General features: G+C 38.8%; 1 protein-coding gene and 1 long non-coding RNA gene across 3 annotated transcripts; one reads left to right on the top strand and one right to left on the bottom strand.

Annotated features, from left to right (window-relative positions):
* Positions 1-302: 302 nt before the first annotated feature.
* LOC138896565 (uncharacterized) lies at positions 303-7,436 on the bottom strand. Of its 2 annotated transcripts, none has more exons than XR_011409926.1 (3): positions 7,278-7,436; positions 960-1,130; positions 303-826 (listed from the first exon to the last, which is right to left on the bottom strand). It is a non-coding gene; the product is annotated as an uncharacterized lncRNA (long non-coding RNA). The 2 variants fall into 2 exon arrangements; XR_011409927.1 differs by having other exon boundaries at positions 434-826; positions 921-1,130.
* Positions 7,437-7,655: 219 nt separating this feature from the next.
* Positions 7,656-21,434, top strand: LOC104094691 (diaminopimelate epimerase, chloroplastic). The gene is made up of 9 exons (XM_009600664.4): positions 7,656-8,015; positions 8,874-9,041; positions 11,499-11,569; positions 18,957-19,014; positions 19,283-19,462; positions 19,966-20,050; positions 20,795-20,854; positions 20,964-21,037; positions 21,178-21,434. The coding sequence occupies exons 1-9, from the start codon at positions 7,725-7,727 to the stop codon at positions 21,292-21,294; spliced, it is 1,104 nt and encodes a 367-aa protein (XP_009598959.1). The 5' UTR covers positions 7,656-7,724; the 3' UTR covers positions 21,295-21,434.
* Positions 21,435-23,165: the final 1,731 nt, after the last annotated feature.

Genomic DNA, 23,165 nt, shown 5'->3' with positions numbered 1-23,165 from the left:
TTTGATGCGATTTTTCGGTTCGATTTGTACACCCCACGTGAAACCATGTATACTATTTATATGTTACAATCTCTTTCAGCTGAATCACATTTTCATGAGGCAGCTGCTTTAAGATTTTAGTTTTACGTATACCAACGTTGAATAATCAGTGAGACAAGAGTTTGAAGGAATTAACCAAATGCAAATTATACTAAAATAAGCTCACCGTTCTCTTTCGTTGTCCATGTGTATCGTCTTCAAAGCCACAATTTCCCCTGTTCTAATTTCTTTAGCCATGTACACTTGATTGCAAGGTAAGAGTCTAAGAGATATGCAACATTAACAGTTGTATATATAATGTTCAAATTATTGAGCACCAGCTCAGGTAGTCATCCTGTTTCTACAGTTACAAGGTCAAACTAAAGAATGGATAACTAACTACTCCCTCTCATTAGATCTAACAACTACTTTGCCATTTGATTTGCAATTCATAAGAACTTGCAAAAGTACATCCAAATTTTGATTTCATTAGTGTGGAGACTGATTAAGGAGAAAAAACGAAACTCCATCCATCTCAACCGTGCATAGGCGGGGCATAGAGAAGAAAGAAATGAATAAACTCCTAGTTTCTACTCAACTGTACTGAACTGAAAATTAGCACACAAGTTCCAATCTGAGGGCTGTTTAATTCAACAGCAGCCCCCTGGCGCAGCAATGTAACAATATTCAAAAGCTTATCCTTCGCACCATTTCGACAGCTGTGCATCAACTCGTTTACACTTGAAAATATAACAAATCAATATCTTAGCCAGATCAGCCCCTGGAAAGCTTTAATCGAGCCGCTTATCTGCAAAGAATAGTTTACAGCAATTGAGTATCTTGTCATGCATCAATGATGCTCCAAAGTCGGATCATATCTACCAAAGACAATGCATAACAACCTCACAAATTCATCAAATTCAGCCATGTACTTCTTATACCTAAAGACTGCCCTTGGAAAGAGTACATGATTTTGCTGAGCCGAAACCAAATGCTGCATACTATGTTACAGAGGAGACAGTATTTGAAGAACAAAAGATCTGGGGCACCAGATTCATATCCCTGCCTCCCTGGGCATGCCATATCTACCAGGTGCGCAGCGATGCACACATCTGAAATAGGAAAAAATTATATTAAACGCATTACATCTGGAGAATCATCACTATTTGGAAATCAAAGTTTAGAACACACAAACCATATATTCAATTCAACAGTATTTCAATACTGATTAGCAGATAAACCAGTTCAACAAACACAAGTAGAGCAGATTCCATGTAAGTAAGAAGCAGAGAGGAAAGAAAGCTATATGAGTTAATGAATTTTGAAGATCCTTTAAGGCAATGACCGAGCAGTGAGCATCAATTACACTGCAATCGAAATGAAACTTGTTTAATGTTGATTTTGGAATTGGTTATGCAACGTTCGACGTACGGCAAAGTAACAAACTGAAATAACTTTATTAAGTGCTCACTTAAATACAAAAACGAACTGGAGATAAATCACAAATAGTCACATGGTCAAGAATGTTACATACAAACACACAAATCTATACAAGAATTTTAATTCTTACATCTTAATACTACTTTTCTTTAAATTTGAATAATTTTATTAGTCAAATTAATTTCTGTAATTGCACCATAGTGCCAATAAACTCAGACATCTAAATTTTAGAGACTGCACATATTTAGACTCATCTTGAGAATACCTAGGCAGGTATTTCACTAAATCTTTTTCACCTTCTTAATTCCAATAGATCCCCAACATGCTAGAACTTGATTTAAGTGATGTTCTTTTAGGAGCAACTTTCTTTCTAAATAGCTTAAGCCTGTCAGTTCCAAAAGTCACATGTTATTCCTGCAAACAGCATTGATCGAGTCAATAGCGCATATGACAAGTTTAGGTTCAATTCATCTTTTGGCTATATTTGGCTTGGAGTGATGTAATCATCGAACGAATTCATCTTTTAACAAAAAAGTGAAAGCAATTGCCCTTTAACACATCTTTCTCACAAAATAGCAACATAGAATATTCTAAAGCAGTAGCACATGTGTTTCGATGATGCCTCAAAAGGTAGAGATTTCAAATATTCAGCCATTAGATCAATATCAACAATGAGATGTAAAATCATCATGATATAGAGGATAGCTATTGATATACATCAAAAAGAATCATAATGCACCTTTCATGACCTATAGAACAAATATAGCAGAATTGAACCAATAGTGATGCCTAACTGTTTCCATGAACTTGTATTTGAGCTTTACAAATAGTTTTCAAAATTACTTCTATCATGTAATTTTTCCCCTAAAGTTCTATACTCTAAGCAGATGGTAGAGTGCTTTTAGTAATAACTATATAACAACACAATTATTAATTAAATAACCAAAAAAGAGCATATTAAAATTGTTGGTTTGAAATATCGAAAGCGAAGCAAAATCTACTTACTTGGTCCTGACATTCAATATTTTGTTGCAGATACTCACCCAGAAAGAAAGGCAAAAATAGTTATGCCTTCTAAGGGCTCTCGTTTTTCTTGTTTTTGTTTTTATTTACAGAATATGCACTTGTAAAGATACATTTTAAGAAATTTTATCACCTAGTCTCTTACAACTACAAAGTCATTGTACAACAACAACAAGAATATATCCGGTGTAATCCTATAAGTAGTATTTAGGGATGGCACTGTGTACGCAGACCTTACCTCCACTTTGTGAAGGTAGAGAGGCGGTTTTCCATAAACCTTCGGCTCAAGAAAAACATAATCACATCATTTGAAAAAGAAATACGATAGTGGACAGTCATTATAAACTATGTAATTTTATAGTTCACAAAGAAAGGCAGACATATTCTTCATATATTACATTTTACTGCAGTCAATACTCTACAGTAATCAGTTAAAACTTTTGGATTTACTTCATTAGGTAAGTTTTTTCTAATTCTATCAAAGTATAAAATTTTATAGAAAAAGTCAATAGTAAAGAGTAATGAAAATTTGAACAAACCTAAACACTACTACCAATTATCTATATAACACAACTCCAATGATGAAGTAACTCTTCTGGTTAATTTTTCTCTACAAAACGTGTTTGTTCTTAATTATAGAACATCGCATCTATGATATACTTTCCCCTAGTTAGATTATTGTTAGCTTTTAAATTTTCCAAGCATCAGTCAGATTAGTAACTAAATTTTATGAAGCTAAAATTACGACATCTAGAAAATAAGCAGCGATAACACAAAAAGCTCCAAATAATGAAGAACTCGTCTTTTTCATGTAAACTCAGGATAACAAAATGGAAATAAATCAGAATCAGATTAAAAATAGTGGCTGAAATCCAAGTCAGTCACAAGCTCATATATTCTAAGATCCTCAATTGTTAACTCTTGGTCAAACTGACCAAATCTTTAACTACAAACAAGAACGGAAAATGGTCAGATAATCAGCGAAAACCCGAATTTCTTTTCAAGGAATTTTTTGAGTTTCAAAAAATCAGGATAAAATTAGAAAGACATTTCGAACACAAAAGAAAATAAAACAATCACAGTACTGATAAAAGAAAATAAAATAGAACAGTAAAAACTAACCGTTCGACTACACGATCTTAATGGAGCAACTATGAAACTGTGAAAAGACGCCGTAGAAACCCCAATTTAAGTATCACTTTATATTTCAAGAATTGATGCTCAGTTCTAGACACAAAGAGTTTAAACGATGAAGAAGGAGAAGCCAAGGTAATTCTAGACAAGCGAAGAGCGAGAAAAGCAAATTATTAAGCGGTGGCCTTAAGAGATGGAGCGAAAATTACCTATTTAGAACTTCACCGAACAATACAAAAGAGTATACATAGGGGCACAACAGAAATTCTACCTAGCATAGAATTGTAAAAAGACCAAGCTGCCCCCTGTCGGCAAGCAGGGATGTCGACGGTCTCCTGCTTGCTTTATGGCTCTTCTATATGGTACTAGTAGGGAAGCCCGGGCCCAATATGATGAAAACTTATACTACATTGTTTTGTTATACATTATATTACATATTTATTCTAGCCATAAATAAGAGATACTGCATTTATAAATATAGTGACAAAGTCTAGAAGGATGCAAGGCAGGACCAAAACGCTTTTACAGTGTCCTTTGCTGCAAATCGAGGTAGAGGTAAATGTCAGATCAGTAAAATATAGAAGTTGCAGCTAAGGGAAAATATTTTTCTATTTGGCCAAGTTTCAATATTCCGAAAGGAAAGACACAGTAAGTGTTAGCTACCAGGTATAGCATACAAAAGATAGTGATTAACTCTAAAACAGCATGACAAAGACTAAAGGTATCCTTGATTTAGGGAAGAATCTGAAAAATAAAAGGCTTGAGATTCCTCAAGAGCCAAAAGATTCAGATTAAAAACATAATCTGCAAAGTAGAACTATAATACTTGGCTGCTAAGTGCAATTTTGTATTTTAGAAATCAGTTATACGGCAAATTTCAGAGCACCACACCCTAGTAGACAAATGGAAAAGGCACTGATTGAAGAATTGAAGACTCATATTTGCACAGAGTCAACTGAACATGACAGGCAATTAGAACACTGTCAAAATCTGAAAATATCTGCATTCTCAGTCTGCTCTGTGGGTCAAACTTTTTTTAATCCTAAATATAGAAATGGAACATGTTTTAGTAGTTACAAGTTATGTCCAGTGTAGTTAAAGATTCTCTCTAGGATGTTCTATTAAAGCTCGTAAGGCGGAAAGTTAAAATGAATGACTCGGTTACAAAAGAGCTTGGTTTATACATCAAGGTGAGATATAATTCCATCAAGAAGGAAATGTCAGATATATGCAAAGACATTGTTGCGTTCAATTTCAAGAGATGGACAAACCATTTCCCCCAATTGATTAAGTAAATCCTCTATATGCACACTAATGATATCAGGGAAGTAAGATTTAATGGAGCATGCAAGTATTTGCAATGATTATTCCGAGCTAACGGGTGTCCACAACGATCCTTCACCATCAGCAGCAGGTGTCTTTGCGGCTTTTATGAAGATAGCAAAGGCCCAAGGGCCAAGGCTAATTGGTTTGACATCATAGGGCAGTTCTCATTATCATTAAACAACAGAGAATATGGTTATACTTTGAGCAATCAAAATAATTACTCAATGACGGTAAACGATGAAGCATTCTCTAAAAGTGGCGGCAACAATATCAAAAGGCCTTTCTCTACTATATTCCCCCCTAAGTATCCAAGTTTCATAATTGAAGTTTTTCTAAAAATAATTACTTATGTTTGTATGTGCAAAACATCTCTCTTAGGAACAAAATATACCTTTTAAGGTAATTAAGTTGCATCATTTCATTTCTTCCCGGCAATTTACTTCCATTCTATCACCATATCATAAAAGATGTCATTCACAAAAGAAATCACAATATGGGATAACTAAGCAAAAGCAACTTATTTTCAGACAAATGAATTAGGGTATGTACAATTACGGACAAATCAGAAATTCCATGCCTAAGGAGAGGGTTTAAAGTTGTTATGACCTAAACGTGTTTCTTATTCACAATGATCTAAAGCAAGAAAAGTTCGAACACCTTCTGGACAGAAGCTCGATTCTTTGAAAATTTTTGTCGGGCATGTACAGGGCAAATGAAACATAAAGGAGTCCAGGAAAAGGCCAAAATCAAAGATAAACGGACGACGAAAATCAAACCAAAGGCAGCAAAGAAAAGATTCGTCACTTCCTTCTAACAATGTCAATAGAAAATTAATCTACTGTGTTGAGTATTAACTCTTTTGCTTCGCTTAGGATGAGAATAACTTCCGCTTGAGTCCAGTTCTTCCACATCAATACCATAATTATTATTAATCATTGCTTTTAATGGTTTCAGCAGTAAAATGTTTGGTCCTAGCATCCCACGGAAGATGAAAGCCATGATAGAAGATTTACAAGATGACAAAGATGAGTAATTACCAGAGCATCCGCCAAAGTTCAAAGATAAGAAGAAGATGACCACTGGCTCAATGAATCCTCACCTCTGCCACTCACTGGAAAAAGTAAAAACCCTACCCACATCTACCAAATTATATGAGAGCTATTTATTGTAGAAGCTCTAGGACCCATGGTACTATACCAATTCTATTTTTTTCCCTTACTTTCGTCTTCTTTCAATACTATACCTTTCTCTTTAAATATTTTAAACCCAGTTGCATTTGTTTTACATTTTTCAACGCTACAAAAAATATAGGATGCTTTTGAAATTTTTTCTGGAATTGAAATTAAACAAAATAAAGGTAGAACATTATACTGTGTATAATAACTATTCAAAACTGAGATGACTTCTTTACCAATGAATTTGTTCACCTTATCCTCAGGCATCTTACACCATCGTAGTCAAGCAAGATAGGCCTTATTGCCCTTTCTAGAATTAATTCATTTCGAGATTCCTAAGTAAGTTCAAGTGGATTAGCTTAATCCTTTCCTAGCATAATGCTAAATATTTCACACTTTGGCAGGGTCTTCCAAGTTGTTCTTCCTCTTAGAAGTCTCATTCTTTGGTTAATTTGCCCTTTCATCTGAAGCAGCTCATAACTAAATGCCTGTTACGTTACTGACAAAGCAGTCCATCCAAGGGAAGACAGGTAAACGTAATCTATAATAGTGTGAACCATTTGGAGAAGGTAGTTCAATAAGAAGATCGGAAGATAATTAAGGCTATTATCTTGGAAGAAAATAACTCTTCCCCTGGCCCTATCAGATTTGCTATTATGTTAACATGTGTCAATGTGCAATAACCAACAAAAGTGTTCATCACAGTAATCCAATTTTTTAAAGGTTTGCCCAACGCAGTGCATTACCACTAAAGTTAGAAAAAATTCTACCAAAAATTAGAGATTCAAACACACTGTTTTGATGCAAATACCAGAAAATCTTCAACACAGAGTCCTAAGAAGGTAACTAACCCCCCTCCTGGCACAAAGAATAGTAAAAACAATTTCTACATTCCAATTTTCACAATAAAATTTCCGTAAAAATCCTTAAATCCACACCAATTTTCACAATAATTCATGTAAAAGCCTAAAATTCAAAGCAAGCACCGTTGTACTTTCTTCAGTTCCAACGAAGCAGCAAAAACCCATGCATTCAGCGGTTCGGGAACTATGTAAATTCAAAATAGGGGAAGTCAAACAGATTTTTTCTCTAAATGCAAATTCCTACCAGATGAAGGCTCGTAGTACAAATCAGGGAAGTAAATTGATACTAAGTGATTACCTTGATGCGACAAAGTTAGAGCAGCGAAGAAGTCCAAACCCCAATTTATCTTGTGAAGAAGATGGTAGAGCATCCACAAATGGAAGTTGATTTAATTTAAGCTATGAATGCAAAAGTACTGCAAAAATTTCATGGAGAAACGGGTATGTAGCAGAGAATAAGTTGAAACTGAAGAGAGTGCTGGCAGTTTGTATAGTTATAAAATGACTATGTAACCCTCGCTAATTTAAGAGCGTGCGTTAACAATATAAGGACATAATAGAGAATTCAACACAAAATTAGACTGAAATGACCAAAATAGCCCTTAGTCGGCAAGCAAGGATCTCGACGGACAGACTGCTTGCTTTAGGGCTCTTCTATATAGTAGGAAAGGAATAGAATTTACATGCGTTTCCCACTCATTTTCCCACAAAACTCATTTTTCACTCTCCTCCCTCAGTAACTCTAATGGCCATCGCCGCCGCAATTACGGTGCCTCTCACAACCCCAAGCCGTCGTTTTCTTGCTTCTGCTTCCGCTAATCCCATTCGATTTTCTTCTCCTTTAACTGCACAACCAAAATATCTCAAAATCGCTGCCGGTAGAGGAACACAGTGCCCTAATTTCCGCATTTGTGCGGCATCTGCAATGAGAATCGAAGCTCCGGAGAAAGCTTCTCCAGATTCTTTCCTTGACCGTAAGGAAAGCGGCATTCTTCACTTCGTCAAGTACCACGGCCTCGGCAACGACTTCATATTGGTACTACAAAACACAATACATACAGATATATATGCAATGCTCAATTCGAATAATGCTTTTTCTAGTTTCCTAGGAATTTGGAAAAATGATGTGAATTTAAGAGATATTACTTGCTGCATTTTTTCCTCGTTATCTTGGTCAACTGCTTCTATTTTGTGATGCAAAGTTACAGTTTTTCACTGGTTTGTAGTTTTGTCCTTCCTCTGTAACTAATGTTTCAAATAATGGTCATATCACTATTTATCCTTCTTCAAATATCCGACCCAACTAATCTGGGATTGAGGCGTTGTTGGTTGCTGATTTTATGTTTTTCCTGTTGCCAAGACTGAACAGGGTGAGGTTATCTTATTCTCATTTAATATATCTCAAAGTTCTTAGTTTTCTTGTTTGTAATATCTCAAGGTGTTGATTGATTGGTCTTGGTGTTTGTTGGAAAGATGCAAAATTGCAGAAAATGACTGAGCTAGTTTCAAAACTCTCGATACAGTTGGGATTTGTAAATCCTAAATACTGGTTTGGGACTCAAAAGTTTGAGTCTTTTTGCTAGAGTTTAAATAAAAGTTGTCAGTTTAAAATGTTGAAATTTTGGTATATTACTTATTTGAATGAGCTTACATTTTAAGGTTTGGAGAAAAAAAAAGTCCTATGCTTGTGATACTTACACTTTATAAAAGGAATCCCATGTTTGTGAATCATGATTAACTGTCCATGACTGTGATGGTTTAGTGTTTGGAGAAGCACGCGTAGAAGCATGAACTTAGAGGAAAATAGTCATGATTTTGTTTAGTTCTTTGGTCTTTAATCTTTTATTTTCGGTGTTTGATTAGATGCTCTTCTTATCCATGCTTGTTTGAGCAGGTTGACAATAGAGATACAACAGAACCTAAGGTCAGTCCTGATCAAGCTGTGCAACTATGTGACAGAAACTTCGGAATTGGTGCTGATGGCGTGATATTTGCAATGCCGGGTGTCAATGGCACTGATTATACCATGAGGATCTTCAATTCAGATGGAAGCGAGCCAGAGGTAATATTGCATGTTCCTGAAATTTAAAATTGATTGCATCTCTGTCTCTGGAAGGATTAATTTGGCTTATCTTTTACCTCTAAAAGTTGCATGTTTGTGTACATTTATGCCAATCTATGATAGATATAAGGAGAGAATTGTGGTTGAAACTATCTTGCTTTTCATCCAGTCTCTATCTATCTTCTATGTTTCTTATTTTCTTTTCTTTTTTGTCCAACTTTCTGTCAGCAGTACCTTGGTTGTTGGATCTTGTTTTCTACGTAGCTACTGCGTAAAAGCTAGGAAAGTATTATGCCTCAGGTATAGTATTAGAATGCTGTGACATGTAATCAGATGACCAGTATAATTGGCTGTAAAGTTTGCATATATCTAGTAGTCCTCAAATTTATTTGTATGTTTCATACCAACTTCTGTTTCTTTCTGATTGTTCATTTCCATAGTTGAGTCCACTGGAAGATTTAAAGAATTCCTTTCTGACACCCTATATGCAATAGATTCTTGCCTGAGCTACAAATTGCTTTATCGTTTATTCCCAGTTTGCTACAGGTGCTTTTGGGGCATACTTATTTTACTTTGTTCTGTATGTGTGTGTTGTGTGCAAATGTTATATGCTTCCTGGACTCTTTAGTATGGCTGGAGTGACTGGGTGTTGACGCAACATTACACTAGAAGACTAGTGAAGTCTTCATTTTCTAGGACCCTATGCAATACATTCTTGCCCGGGCCTGCACCACATGTATAGAATTACTTTATTGTGTATGCCTAGTTTAATACTGGTGCTTTCTAGGTAAACTTATTTTATTTTGTTGTGTATACGTATGTTGTGGGTAGGAATTGTTTATGCTACCTGAACTCTTCAATGTGGCTGGAGTAACTGGGTCAATAGTAGGTACCTACTAAGGTTCACGACCCATCTTTAACCTGTTATTACACCAGTGCGGGTAATTCAACATACTTTTCCAAGGAAGCAAACAGCTAAGTCGTCTCCTCCCCATTTGTGCGAACTTTTCACTTCCTCTAAGTGAGCTGTCCCGATGAACTAGTTAAATAAATGGAAGCCAGAAAAGTAATTGCAAATCTAAACGAATATACTTGGTCAACATTCAAGCAAGGTAAGATCATTTAAATAGGACGTCTTTACACCCAGGAAGATGATTATACACCTATTTAATCACTTTCTAGTACTAATGTGTTGTCCCCGAAGAGGGACACATACCTTTTCAAGATCTAAGTCAGAGATAGGTGGTGAATGAGTACACAACTTTTTTTGTTTTATTTATTTATTTAATTTTGTTAGTGACTAGGGAGGTATAGTATTGTGGAAAGGACCCTCCACCTCCAAGGCTCCAACCATGAGATTGGGGGTTTGAGTCGCCAAAGAAAGCAAAGGACTTGAGGTATTGAAATTTTTTAAATACAAAGTAAAGGACTTGAGGTTACGATCCTCAAGTCAGAGAGAAGACATCAAATGTTCCACTTTTGGCAAAAAAGAAAAGAAAAATGAACACAGTGTGAACTTGAGCTGAAAATATTTATAGGATTGGGGATTGTCTTGAGCGAGGTCTAAACCAGTTATTTTCACATCACAATCTCCCTTTGGGACTTACTGTGAAAATTCATATTCTGAAAAAGAAAAGAGAACATAGTAAGGACATAGTTTTTTAGGGGGGAAAACACTAATGGATTATATGCTAAGGTCAATCTGGACTGACCTCTAATACCTTATGGAACTTATATATTGGGAATATAAGAGAAGCAAAACTGCAAAACACCATATATTTCACCTGTGTGAAAATATTATCCTTGATCAGATCCGAATTTCAAGGTGTAGTCATGTCTTACTTACAATTTTCTCAAAGAAAAGGTCTGCGCAAGTCTTACACCTTCCGCTCTTGCACCTGGAAACTGCTCATTTTGGAAGACAAACTTGCAATAGTGCCTTGTATGAATGCTATTGTTCAATTTTACTTTGGTTTATTCCTCAATTCTTGCCATGATTTCTAAGACATAATATAGAGATCTGTTGAATCTAGTCTTCTGTCCATTTCATTTTTCATCTTACGAGTTGGATGCAGCCTATGTTTCTTTTCCAGTGTTACTTTTCTTGTTTGGCAAGGAAAAGAAAAAGATTTTAAAAGATCAGAAGAATTGTGCTTCCAGCTAAATATGACCCTTTTCTGATGGAATAAAAAAACAGAATTGAATGACACTATTTTCATGAAACAGAAAATCACTTGAATATGTTGTTAGGCCATTCCTTCTTTGTCCATGTTTTTTCCTTTCCCTTCTCTGATATAGAATGAAAGGAAGCCTGATAGACCATTCGTATCTTCATCTATACAGCGATGAAAAGCGCCCTTTTTGTTAGAACTTTTTTTTTTTTTTTAAATTTCAACTTTCAATCTATTTGAGCTGAAATTTGTGGTTGTTAACAATATTTCCTTTGTGTAAATACAGATGTGTGGTAATGGAATTCGATGCCTTGCCAAATTTATAGCGGAGCTTGAGAACTCCCGTGGAAAGCGAAGGTCTCTACATTCTTTTTGTTTATATTTTAGAATTTACTTTCTTTTATTTGTTTCTTTGTATTGAAAACTCCTGGGAAAATTGAAGCTTCTTTAAACTTGCTTATTTGGTTCTAGAAACTGGTGTATGCCTAGCAATGTTAGCTAGACCATGAGAACTAGAAAACCAGGACCTGATAACCTCATCTACAATAATCTTGATTTTGGTGTAGATGACTCCAGGATAGCAATTGTGGGGCCTAATGGAGCTGGAAATAGCATACTACTTAAGTTGATGATATGGGATTTAATTCTCAGTGATGGCATGGTTAATCACCTTAAAATTGCTCAGTACCACCAGCACTAGGCTGAGAAGCTAGACATGGAAATGTCAGCTCTTTAGTACATGATGACGGGATGAGGGCAGCAATTGGGAAGTTTGGCCTCACAGGTAAAGCTCAAGTAATGCCCATGAAGAACTTGTCAGATGGTCAACGTTGTCCGGTGATATTTGCTTGGTTGGCTTATAGGCAACCTCACATGCTTCTGTTAGAATGAGCCAACCTACCATCTGGTTATTGAGACAATTGACTCACTTGCTGAGGCATTGAATGGAGGGTGGAGTGGTTCTAGTTTTAGTCATGGTTTTAGGCTCATTTTTTTTTTGATAAGGTAAATTGTATTAATCAAAAGGGAGAGAACTCCCGTGTACACGAAGTATACCAAAGACGTAGAGAATTTACATCAGAACATGATTCTCTATAAAAGACGCCCAATCTTCTATACAAGTAGGGGCTAAACGAGTGCACCAAAAAGCGATCAAAGATAAAAGACTATTCTTAAGATGTGAAAAATGAGACTCAATCTCCTCAAAAGCTCTCCTATTTCTCTCCCCCATGCTACCCACATGAGAGCTAACGGGGCGAACTTCCACGCCTTTTGCTTTCTTCTTCTACAGAAACTGCCCCAGCTATATAACATTTCTTTTACAGTGCTTGGCATCACCCATTGAACACCAAAAAGATTCAGGATTGACCTCCACAATGCAGAGGACACAGGGCAATGCAACATAAGGTGATCAATTTCTTCCCCAGAGCTTTTACACATGTAGCACCAACTAACAAGTGTAATTCCCCTCTTTCGGAGATTTTCAGCAGTCAAGATCACTCCCTTTGCCGCTAGCCATGCAAAAAAGCACACCTTCGTGGGCGCCCTAGGAATCCAGATCGAGGAGTATGGAAAAGTGGTCTCCTCTCTCACCAACATACTCTGGTAAAAGGACTTTACGGTGAACAAACCATCGCCACGCAAGCCCCATCTCCAAGAGTCGCAGGATGGCTGGAGCATGTCTTGCTCGTATAGCAGTGCTAACAAGACTTGAAGCTCCGCAATCTCCCAATCTTGCACGTTCCTCCTGAATGAGAGGTCCCATACTAACCCCCCCTTCATGCTCCTTGCGAATTTGTTGAAACTCTGAAGACGTGGGGGAAGGAGACCCTCAGAGTATCCTCTCCACACCACCTATGATTCCAAAAGCTGATTCTCCTTCCATCTCCCACCCTGTAAGTGATGTTGCCACTGAATACTTCCCAATTCTTCGTGATACTCCTCCACATGCCACACCCGAAAGGTGTTGTGATCGCCTTGGTCCTCCAACCCCCTCCCGTTGAATCGTACTTTTCTACTATGACCTCCCTCCATAGAGCATGCGCGTCTACCCCGAATCTCCACAGCTACTTTCCCATTAAAGCTCTATTAAATACCCTAAGATCTTTCACTCCAAGTCCACCCCACTTCTTTGGGGAAGTGACTGTCTGCCAATTCACTAGATGAAACTTTCTAGTTCCATCCGCCGCATCCCACAGAAAGTTCCTTTGAAGTCGCTTCAGTTTTTTTGTGATGCTCACCGGTGCTTGTAACAGGGATAAGTAATAGGTGGGCATACTCGATAAAGTACTTTTGATAAGCACTTCCTTACCTCCTTTTGACAAATACCGTTTCTGCCACCCTGCTAATCTTTTTTCAACCCGCTCGATCACTGGATTCCAAACCGTAGTATCCTTATATGAAGCGCCCAAAGGGAGGCCCAGGTAAGTAGTGGGAAGGGAGCCCACCTTGCATCTGAGAACACCAGACAAGGCATCAATATTAGTAAACTCACCTACCGGGAAAATCTCACACTTGCCGATGTTGATTTTGGGTCCTGATACTAACTGAAACCACTGCAGGAACTGCTTCAGGTAGGTTAACTGATCCATATCGGCATCACAGAAAACCAGTGTGTCATCCGCAAAAAGCAAATGTGAGACTCTTCGGGCACTGAGCACCCCAATCGGAGCTGAGAATCCTCTCAAGAAACCTCCGCCCGCCGCACGATCCATCATTTTGCTCAGAGCATCCATCACTAGAATGAATAACATGGGGAATAGGGGGTCACCTTGCCTAAGACCCCTGGAGCTGCCAAAGAAACCACACGGGCTACCATTAACCAAAATCTGACTGAGGAAATGCAGAACTTTATCCATCCCCTCCATCTTTCCCCAAACCCCATCCGCATCATAATGAAGTCCAGGAACTTCCAATTGACATGGTCGAAAGCCTTCTCAAGATCTAACTTGCATAGTAAGCCGGGTTCTCTATTTTTCCTTCTGGAGTCTACAAGTTCATTTGCCACCAAGGTAGCATCCAGGATCTGCCTACCTTCCACAAACGCATTCTGGGAGGACGAAACAGTCATGTCAAGAACCTTTTTAAGTCTGTTGGAAAGCACTTTAGAAATAATCTTGTAAATGCTCCCCACTAGACTAATAGGCCTGTAGTCTGTGATACAAGATGCACCTTCTTTCTTAGGCACAATAGTAATAAAGGAAGCATTGATACTTCTCTCGAAAACACCATTCGCATGGAAGTATTCAATGGCTTCCATTAACTCCCCCTTGATGGTGTCCCAAAAGAGCTGAAAGAAAGCCAAGGAGAAACCCACTCGTTGTCTCCCTCCCCTATATGGTTGAACTCTATTCCCCCCAAAGTCGGCCTCCAACTAACTTCCTCTTTAAATAAGTTCTCATAAAACCCCGCTATCGCCCCTTTTACCTCCTCCTCTCCTTCAATCCTCACCCCGTCCACAACTAAGGACTCTAAGCAACAATTCCCCTTTTATCTGAGCTATTGCTAACTCGACTATTTCCCTCTTAACCTCCCCCAATCTCTCTTTCTCAGATTCGTCTAGCTCCCTCGCCCCTTCCCCTCTTTCTAAATCCCCCAATTCATGCATAAGCTCCCTCATTTTAACCTCTACCCTCCCAAAAACCTCCTTATTCCACCTAATAATATCTCCCTTGAGCAATTTGAGTTTCTTCGAAAGACGGTATGAAGGTGTCCTTGATACCCCATAGCTTGTCCACCATTCTTTTACCTTGTCACAGAATCCTGGCACTTTCAACCACATGTTTTCGAATCGGAAGGGAGCACGCCCCCCTTCCTCTGCATCCATCTAGCAAAATAGGCAAATGATCTGAAGTCAACCTAGGTAAAGGAATCTGCAGCACATTCGGCACCAGCTCATCCCATGAGGGAGATGTCAGGAATCTATCAATTCTAGACCTTGAGTTGGAATCCTCCGCCCTGGCCCAAGTAAACCTTTCCCCTGACAGAGGAAGGTCAATGAGAAAGTGATCATTGATGAAGTCAGAAAACTCCTCCATGGCCCTCGAAATCACACTACCCCCTAATCTCTCCTCCGGGAATCTAATAGTGTTAAAGTCTCCCCCTAGAACCCATGGAATATCCCATTCCCCCATAATATTGGCCAGTTCCTCCCAGAAAGACACCTTGGACCCTTCCCCTACCGGCCCATACACTCCCCCAAATCCCCACTCCACCCCACTCACTCTATCTTTGACGAGAGCTGCCAAAGAGAAAACTCCCTTCCTAATCTCCTTTACCTCCAAGCTTCTATCATCCCACATAAGTAGATGCCCCCGGCACTTCCCACTGCTGGGACCCAGTCATATTTCACCCAGCTACCTCCCCAGACACTTCTCACGATCGCATCCGACAAAACTTCCATTTTGGTCTCCTGAAAACAAACTAGGTTGGCACCCCTCCCTAACTCCCACTTTGATGATGACCCTTTTGTTTGGGTCATTCATCCCCCTCACATTCCATGAAAGGATCTTAATTTCTATAAGCAACAATAGCCCCCATTTCCCCACCCCCCTTAGCCGAGGTCCCTTTCTCTTTGTCACACACTCGCCCCCTTCTCTGATACACCACTACATCCCCTAAGTTATTTTGCTTAACACCTTTACCCAACTCCCTCCCTGCACCATCGTAAAGAGATTGTTGCTCAATCTCCCTCAACAGTTCTAACACCCTATCTTCTTTCCCTTCAACAGAAACACCTAGAAACTTCCCAAAATTTAATAGTTTATCCTCCCTCCAAAAAGACATATCCCCTCCTTCGATCCTTGACGAAATTGGGCAGGCTTCTTCTATATGTGCCCTTTCCTTGCTACTACCAGAGGAATACAAGACCATAGCATTGCTAGCACTAGGAGTTTTAACCTCCGAAAGGGTCTCACCGTTTCCTTGGGGGTCAGCAACCTCTGAAATTAACACCCCGTTGCTATAGGAATGTCCAGAACCATCAGTAGGGTAGCATGGAGGAAGAGAGCACGCAACCCTTGGCGGCATATTAACTGAAAATATTGGTCCGACACTAACATCAATTGGGGCATGCTCAACAATCTCCCTAGAAGAAGAAGAAGCTTTAAGTGTGGCCTCAGCACAACTAAGCCCAGGAGCAGGTGAGGGGTTGATGGAATCGGGTCCATCAGAGGCGGGGGGCCGTGAATTAACAGCACCATCCTTAGCCGGTTCTGCTCCTGCAGCAGCGGCCATCGTAGAGGGGAACACGTCACTAGAGCTCGGTGAAGGAGTGCCACTGTGTGAAGCACCTTGGCCAGAGGAAGAGGAACGACTGTTCCCATATGCTTAGGAGCCTTATCATGCGCAGCTTGAAATAAATTGGGCCCCTTAGGATCAATTCTAATGGATTTGGAGAAAGTTGCTGGGCCCATGTGAGGAGGCCTAGGCCTATACTTGCTGAAAACATGCCCGGCCCTATGATAAGTAGAAGAGGACCGTCCCATTCTGCCTTTCCAGCCCGCCTCACTGACCCATTCACGTCTTCTCCTCCTTTTAAAATTTTGTCTTCCTCCCCCAATTTCAAACCTCCCGTCTCTTCTCGATCTAACGTTTGATTTCGGCTTAATCCAGTGATCCGGTGAACCCTCCCCTCCCCTCAGAGGCTGATTTTCCCTCCCCTCCCTTCTATCTGACCTTCCCTTTTCTTCCGTCGCTATCACAGGCATAAAGATAGGGCGAAATTCAGGGCTCAACCAAACCCTATAACTCAAGTAGCCATCTTCCACCACAGTGGAGACAGGGATTCTGCCCCTTTTCCTCACCACAATCCTCACTCGCGAGAGATCGTGTAAACTGCAAGTGACATCAATAAAACGATGCACCGGGAGACCCACCATGTTGACCACCAATGTTTCGCCAGTGAAGCGAGGGTCAAGACACCCATCATGCTCCACCCATCTGTCTAGATTTAAAAAGTTCCCATCGAACCACCTGTTTCCTCTGACAAGAATTTCCGAAGCTTGAGACTTGTCAACAAAACGAAAGAGATATTGAGTGTCCCCCAATTGCGATATTTTCAACCCGTCCTTGACGTTTCATGCCTCTGCTGCCCTGTTCCTAACAGCCTCCGGAGAACCAACCCATTTGGAGAAAGACCCAATGAGACTAGATTCCAAGAAACCCTTGCGCCTTAGAGTGTGCTCCTCGGACAGCGTGAAGTGCGGCTCCTGTCCTACGTCGAGCTTTCGATGGCATCTTCCCCCAAGTTCTAGGGCTGGCCAAGAGACAGCTTTCATAAAAGACATGTTTTCCAGTTTTCTAGATTCTAGAGAGAAAAGAGCTTCTCTCTGTACAATCCATCATATTCTAAATGCGGCTGTCTCGGAAAAACTGGCCGGAAAAAGCCTCAATAGTCGGAATAACAGTATTCACAGTGGGTAAAAACAGTATATATGAAGGGATGAAGGTTTTCTCGTACTGAACAAAGAAAACAATCGTCAGAAACTGGGGTTTAAAGGCCGGAAAAAGAAAAAGTCGTCGGAATTTGGTGAAACTGGCACGGGATGGCTCGGAAATGCCTCGAGAAGAGGCTGTCTGAAGAAAAATATTTGAAAAGTCGCGGGAAAAGGCCACACGCGCCGGCGCGTGGCTGAAATCTCGCCGGAAAGACAGGCGAGTTGGCGGCGCGTGAGAGCTCAGTTGCCGGAGAAATTTGCTGGGGTTTGGATGCGGGGAGCTTGGCTCTTGATGGGTGTGGTGGAAAATTAGGAAGAAGAAGAGATGGAAGAGGCTCGGCCATAGGAAGCACTGTTGCGAAGGCACTGTTGCGATGGCACTGTTATAGGAGTCTCTGAAACCTTCTTTGAAAGACTTTAGAGCTACTTCAGGGCACTCCTCCACAAGAGCCACAAAGATGAGAATAGATATACATCTCAGAGGAGAATTTCTTCTACAGCCAACAAATCCAAAATCGATAGTATTCAACAGTATTGTCAGCACGAGCACGAACGCTGAGCAAGTTCCTGGTTTAGGCTCATAAACCCGGTTGCCGATGAGATGGGTATGTGACAATCAGGCTGTGACTCGCTGGGAGGGTGACATCATGGACTTTAAGAAGCACTTCAAAACAAGAGCCAGATTGGGTGATTGAAGCAGATATTCTTTATGGGCAATAGTTATATTAGAAAGTGATGGTGTCACTTTTCTTCTTGTTTGTTGTTCACTGCCAAGGGTAACTGTGAAATATTATCAGGCCCGTTAAGTAAGCTGAAAGGGGAGAAAGTAAAGGTTTGTTGATCACCCGTAAGACCCAGTCATGTTAGCTAGACCACCAGGCCTAGAGCTGATGCTAGAGAGAGGTAGTGATTGCACCATGGTCATCATATGGATCTCTGGTTGTTGCTTAGTTCACAATTTCTACTGTCCGCTCTACTGTCTTTACATATTCTCTTCGGTTTTGGTGAGGATACATGGCAGCGTATTTCTTATGTTAACATCATATTTGTTATATATCACCATATTAAAATCATTGTTGCACCTTGTTTTTCAGTGCGCTTAATTAGATTTTGATAATTGATAGGTTTGATTAACTGTCAATATGATTGTTATGTCCCACCTATCCTGTTATATGCCTAAATTTGATAATAGCATTTGATTGCATCTGATGAAAATGGTTTCGGTAAATAGTGGATACTGATTGGCTGTCATGTCTTTTTAATCTTGTAGTTTTCTGATTGGCTGTCATGTCTTTTTAATCTTGTAGTTTCACCATACATACAGGGGCTGGACTTATTGTTCCTGAGATTCAAGAAGATGGAAAGGTAAATCCATTTTTCTCATCCATTTAAGTAGATTAAAGCGCTATTGCATTGATTGAGCAGATTGGATGTGTAATATCAAATAGCCAACCCAACTAGTTTGGATATAGTTGATTGGCTGATTGTAGGAACTATTGCACGCTATAAGCATTCAGTATTGATGTTTTATTCCTCCTTTTAAGATTTATGTCAGGTTACTTTGCATTAAATAGTAAAGCAATCACACGTGTTTGCCTTTTTGTTGAGATTTAATATTTGCTTCTAATTTCAGGTTAGGGTTGACATGGGTGAACCCATTCTGAAGGCATCAGATGTACCCACGAAACTACCCCCTAATAAAGATCAATCTGTTGTTAAAGCAAGACTAGATGTAGATGGAAGTGAATGGAATGTGACCTGTGTCAGCATGGGAAATCCTCATTGTGTCACTTTTGGTACATCACAAAGCCAGGTATCCTTCTTTGGATTAATTCTATTTGGTATCATTTATGTGGAACCAAAGGCTGATAGTGCTACATCACAAAGCCAGGTATCCTTCTTTGGATGACTTGTTATAAGTAAAATTTTATGTTATCCTTAAAGGATTCAATAAGCTATTCTATGAAATGAACAACTGAAGATTGTTGCGCTAAACATTGTACCAAGCTTTTCACTCTGTAAATCAGCTTCTTAAAAATCTCATATTTTATCTAAGAAATCAAGTCAGTTCTGTTATTTTCTTGCTGAACTGGAGTAAAATATTCTTTGGATATTAATTTCGTTTTTTCCCATGAAAACTAGTCATTTCATTTTCCTATTCTAAGAATTTAGTGGTTATCTGATATATTCTTTCGTTAATTGACAGTATGCTTCTGCTTGTACAGAAATAGAAAACAGAAACATTTGACAGTCTTGTGTCTCCCTCTCAATTTCTGGGCTTGATTGCTTTTCCTTTTTCTGCTTATCATGCAACAGGATTTGCATGTAGATGAATTGAATTTAGCAGACATTGGCCCAAAGTTTGAACATCATGTGATGTTCCCTGCTCGCACTAACACAGGTCAGTTTAAATCTATCAATTTGGGAACTTTAATCTCTTTAATGATGCACGAGTATGATCTTCACGACAGCATTATTATTTTCTCGTTATAAAAAGATTTTGAACCTCACAACAAGAATTTTTGGTATCTCTATCTCATCTCTGTCTCGATTGAATTAGCATGATTTTTCATTTGGAATCTCCTAAATCTAGGGGTTATGGTCCCTGGTTCTTTAACATTATTGTTCTTTCCTTTGGGATTTTAAAACTAAACATAGCAGAATTAGTTTCTATTATATAATGTGGCATTGTGGCTTTGGAAAGAAATGAAGATTGAATGCAAGCAAAAATACCCGAGATTCTGTTTTTGGTTAATCAGTTTGGTTCTCTGTACTCTACTTTGGCAAGCCATTCATGGTTATTGAACTCGATTATCATTTACGATCTAAAGTGACTGAGTAGTTGTCATTCAGCATGCATCATCCGTTTCTGTTAGCACTTTCTTGGGTGGGATCTGCACTTTAGGTGCACTTCCGACATCATTTTAGCTATAAGGGGAATGAACTCAAGTAATTTTCAATTTTGTCATTTATGTTCAAGATGTAGCTCCCTGATTGGGAATGCACTCGATTTCTGTAGCTTCATGCACTTTCCTGCCATGGATATAGATAGAGAAAGATTAAACTTACGTGCATGGTATGACCATTTGATCAGAATTTTTCCCTACAATTTTATTTAAATATGACATATTTGTTTGATTTGCAGAATTTGTACAAGTCTTCTCCCCAACACACCTTAAAATGCGTGTCTGGGAGCGTGGTGCAGGTTTGTTTTCTGAACACAAAAATAGACCTTTAACCAACAAATATTTGATGTGTTAGATAGACCAAGTTTCTACTAAATATAACTGTGTATTTAACCTTGACGAGTATAGGCGCGACACTAGCCTGTGGGACAGGAGCTTGTGCCGTAGTTGTTGCAGCAGTGCTCGAGGGTCGTGCTGCAAGGGTAAGAAGTTGATAAATTTTATAGGTTAATGTTGTAAAAACAATAATCATGTCAAGTATGTCTGTCTGCGTGTCCCATATATTTATTTTTGTTATTGATTACTCCTTTTTGATCATTTCCCTTTCCCATTCTGGAAACAGCGGTGTACTGTTGATTTGCCTGGTGGGCCTCTGGACATTGAGTGGAGTGAGAAAGACAACCATATATACATGACGGGGCCAGCAGAGGTAGTTTTCTATGGGTCAGTTCCTCTTTAAGCCCTTGAATGTAAGTTTATTTTAACTTCATACATTCTGTAAGCTATTTAAATCTTTTAGAATTCATAAGTAAGCTCCAAATGTTTGCCAAATTTGTTGGACAATGAAAGAAATGCAGAAGAATGGATCTTGGGTAACCAGATTACTTTGATTGTTGCCTCAATTGAGCTTTTTCTTCTTTCGATATCCTTTTGCGGTGATTTCTCAGAGATGTAAACTTTTACCCTCTCCCATTTAGTCATTTCGAGGAGGCGGAGAAAGTGCGTTAGTTTCATATTGGCTCCTTGAAATTGTATAAGTATCATTATTGATGGAGCAGGCTGTTCTTTCTCATTAGGACACTCACACTATTGTTCATAGAACTAATCGGTTGTGTGGAGCTTAGAGAAATTGCTAGGCATAGACCTGTACATACCATGTACAAGATCTACCCCGAGCCATTGACATACCTTGTTTACGCCATCAAGTGCTAACGTGTAAAGTAATTCGTCGAAATTAAAAGGTTTTTTATATGATGTAATTACTCGGGGATCGTTTGGTACGCAGACTAAATTATCCCGAGATTATAATCCCGCTAGACTAATTTATCCCACCTCCCAAGTTTGATTGGATAAGGTGTGATATCCAGTATTAAGTCTCCCAAAATAGATTTGTATCATCAACCAAACATGATATAAATTTAATCCTTTACCTTATCCCACCTTATTCCGCGTACCAAACGACCCCTCAGTGTTCCACAGAGCACAGAGATTACATGTTATATATATACGTAAGGGCTATGTGTAGATATTGAATATCTTCCTGTAATGTTTAGTTTGTGACTCTGTTGATATAATGTTCACCTTCCTAATAATGAAAATTCAGACACATTACATATGTTCTTCCCCGTACAATTTTTTCATTCTATTAGTATAAAGTGTAACTTGTGTAACCCCATAGCAGACTTGTTAAAAGTACCGATAATGAGCATATGTTCAGGGATTAAATAAGAGCTTGTAAAATTTTGGTTGTGGGTGGTTTTCATTTTTTGAGGGAAGCAATTTCATCCGTATGTCTTTTTGGAAAGTGCATTTTGCTATATCCTAAAGGCTTTGTCATCCATGATTCTTTAGAAAGGGCACTTTGCCATAGTCACTTACATTCTCCGCTTTTCAAATATTCGGCCAGACTTCTTCTGGGTGAAGAAACTCTTATTGCAACTGGTTAAGCTCCTTAAAGTTTCTTTAGTGCTGCCAGTGATCATAACTCCAATCAACTGAAAAACGAATGTAAAAGTGAAGAGAGTGAAGGTATATGTCAAATTCAAGAAGTAGCCATCATATTAACATTCTAGTAACTTACAAAGTTGTCTAAGATGTGCATCTCAAATATATAATCGGTGGAAGGACAGTAATTTAGATGATGGGTAACTTCAGAGTCGCATTCGCATTTAATCTCGACTGAACCAGTCATCAAATTTATACCAGAGCATTATTAGCCTATGACGGAAATCGAAATGGTTCAATGATCTCTTTGTTTGGAGTTTTATCTCATTCTCAAATCTCAAAGTCTTGAAGTTGAGTTCTTCAATTTTCTGTAGTGTAAGTTAAAATGTGGCTTTCTGTAAGACTTACTTGATTGTGCTACAATTGACTAAGGTTTCAATTTTGGATTGGTTGTTTAGAGCAACACCATATTGAATCTGATAAAGTTCTTATTTTGCTCATTAAAAACAAAGAACAAGAGAAAATTATTGAACCAGATTCAAGATTCCTTTCTCATCTTGTCAAATCAATTGAGAAGGCTTTTCTGGGTCCTGGATTTTTTTAGTCAAACTCTAGACTTCATTTAATTTGGAGTGTAACAAATTATCTTTGTAGGCATTTCGGTGG

Source organism: Nicotiana tomentosiformis, chromosome 7 (genome assembly GCF_000390325.3).
Source record: "Nicotiana tomentosiformis chromosome 7, ASM39032v3, whole genome shotgun sequence".
Classification (NCBI taxonomy): Eukaryota; Viridiplantae; Streptophyta; class Magnoliopsida; order Solanales; family Solanaceae; genus Nicotiana; species Nicotiana tomentosiformis.
This window is presented reverse-complemented; position numbering and strand designations above follow the sequence as displayed.

Bases quoted from the DNA above. Each gene is read 5' to 3' on its own strand.
- LOC104094691 (XM_009600664.4), top strand. From the start codon at position 7,725: ATGGCCATCGCCGCCGCAATTACGGTGCCTCTCACAACCCCAAGCCGT. The intron at 11,570-18,956 runs GTCTCTACATTC...TTAATCTTGTAG, and splicing joins AACTCCCGTGGAAAGCGAAG to TTTCACCATACATACAGGGG. The intron at 21,038-21,177 runs GTAAGAAGTTGA...TTCTGGAAACAG, and splicing joins TCGAGGGTCGTGCTGCAAGG to CGGTGTACTGTTGATTTGCC.